Raw genomic sequence first — 1,469 nt, forward strand, 5'->3', positions numbered from 1 at the left:
CTCATCTTCTCGACATTATTTGTTTGTAGAGAGATGTCTATCCCCGCATGGCGAGGACAATCCAACTTGCGAGAAATGTCATCCCAAGTTTGAGGTTTAATATGACGATGTTTATTCTACGGGCACAGGCACTCGCGCAGTTCAGTCAGCAACAACTCGACCGTTCCGAGCGAGATATTGACATGCTGAAAGCACGCGCGACACGTGTCGTACTTGTGGCCGTCCTGGTCCACCGTCGATGCCGTGGAGAGGTAAACATTGTTCCGTGCGTTTACACGAGCCAAGAGGGTATTGGTGTCCTTGTTGCATTCAGCGACAGACTTGCCATTGGCTGAGGCTCGGAACGTCACAACGTTTAAGTGTCCCACCGTGACCTCCACCCCAGGCAGCGCGGCGAGCTCACTTCGCGCTGCCTCGGCCATGTCAAGCAAATGGTTGAAGTGCGCTGTCCACGCATCCAGACCATGCAATTTGATGGTCCACCATACCTTGAGCCCCTTGCCCGCCCTGGACAAGTCGGGGCTGCAGTCGGCAAACGAGACCAAGTCCGCGTCGAATTCACTTTCCGTACAAAACGTAAACTTGTGCGCTGTGTGGGGGTGGGGACTTGAATTAACTCGCTGAGTCGCCGCCGTCGTCACCTGCTTGACGTACTCCATCTCGTCGGACGATCCAAAGGCGGCCACCAAGTCGTGTCTGTCCTTGACCACGAGCAGCGACGTAGCACTCGGCAACCCCATCCCCTTGTGAAAGTCAAAGCAAACCGAGTCAGATAAGGCCACATCTGGCATGAGTTGTTGGCCGCGTTCGGTGAGGAGAAAGAACCCCCCCAGGGCCCCGTCGCAGTGCAAATGACACGCATACTGCTTGGCCAGCCCAGCCATGGCGCCGACATTGTCCATCGCTCCAAGCGACGTGGTGCCTATAGTCGCCACGAGCAGGAAGGGCACCAACCCATCGGCTACGTCCGCTTGCAGCTGCGCCTCTAGCGCGGCTACCGACAGGCTGCCCGTCGCGGGGTCGGTAGGGATCAATCGGCAATTCGTCGGCACAATGCCAGCCATCCGGGCGGCGCGCGACACGCAAAAGTGCGCAGCGCTCGAGCAGTACATGGTTGCAAGGTGGAGGTTTTCCGATGTCGGAAACTTCTTTTGCCGCGCGACGACGGTCGCATTGAAGTTGGCAGTACTAGCACCTTCCGAGAAAATACCAAACGACGTGTGGCGGGGGTAGCCGGCGATGTGCCCGAACCATTGGATCACGTTCGATTCGAGGCGAGTGAGGAACGGAGCAGTGTGCCATGCGATCGATATGGCGTCGACCGAGTGGATGTAGTAGTCCAACACGTTGGCCTGAGGTAGCACCCCACCAACGACGTAGCCCAAGAACGCTGGATTGGCCGTGTTAAAGCCAGACGCTAACGGCTTGGCGAGGTTCAATTGGATAAACGACAACAGGTCCTCCATAGA

General features: G+C 57.0%; 1 protein-coding gene across 1 annotated transcript; it reads right to left on the reverse strand.

Moving 5' to 3' along the window:
* Positions 1-116: 116 nt before the first annotated feature.
* H257_19522 (hypothetical protein) lies at positions 117-1,460 on the reverse strand (the record flags this gene model as incomplete). Its single annotated transcript, XM_009848662.1, has 1 exon — positions 117-1,460. A coding segment is annotated over one exon (1,344 nt), but the record flags the coding sequence as incomplete, so codon positions are not given.
* Between the last annotated feature and the right edge of the window lie 9 nt (positions 1,461-1,469).

Source organism: Aphanomyces astaci, assembly GCF_000520075.1.
Source record: "Aphanomyces astaci strain APO3 unplaced genomic scaffold supercont1.728, whole genome shotgun sequence".
Lineage (NCBI taxonomy): Eukaryota > Oomycota > Saprolegniomycetes > Saprolegniales > Verrucalvaceae > Aphanomyces > Aphanomyces astaci.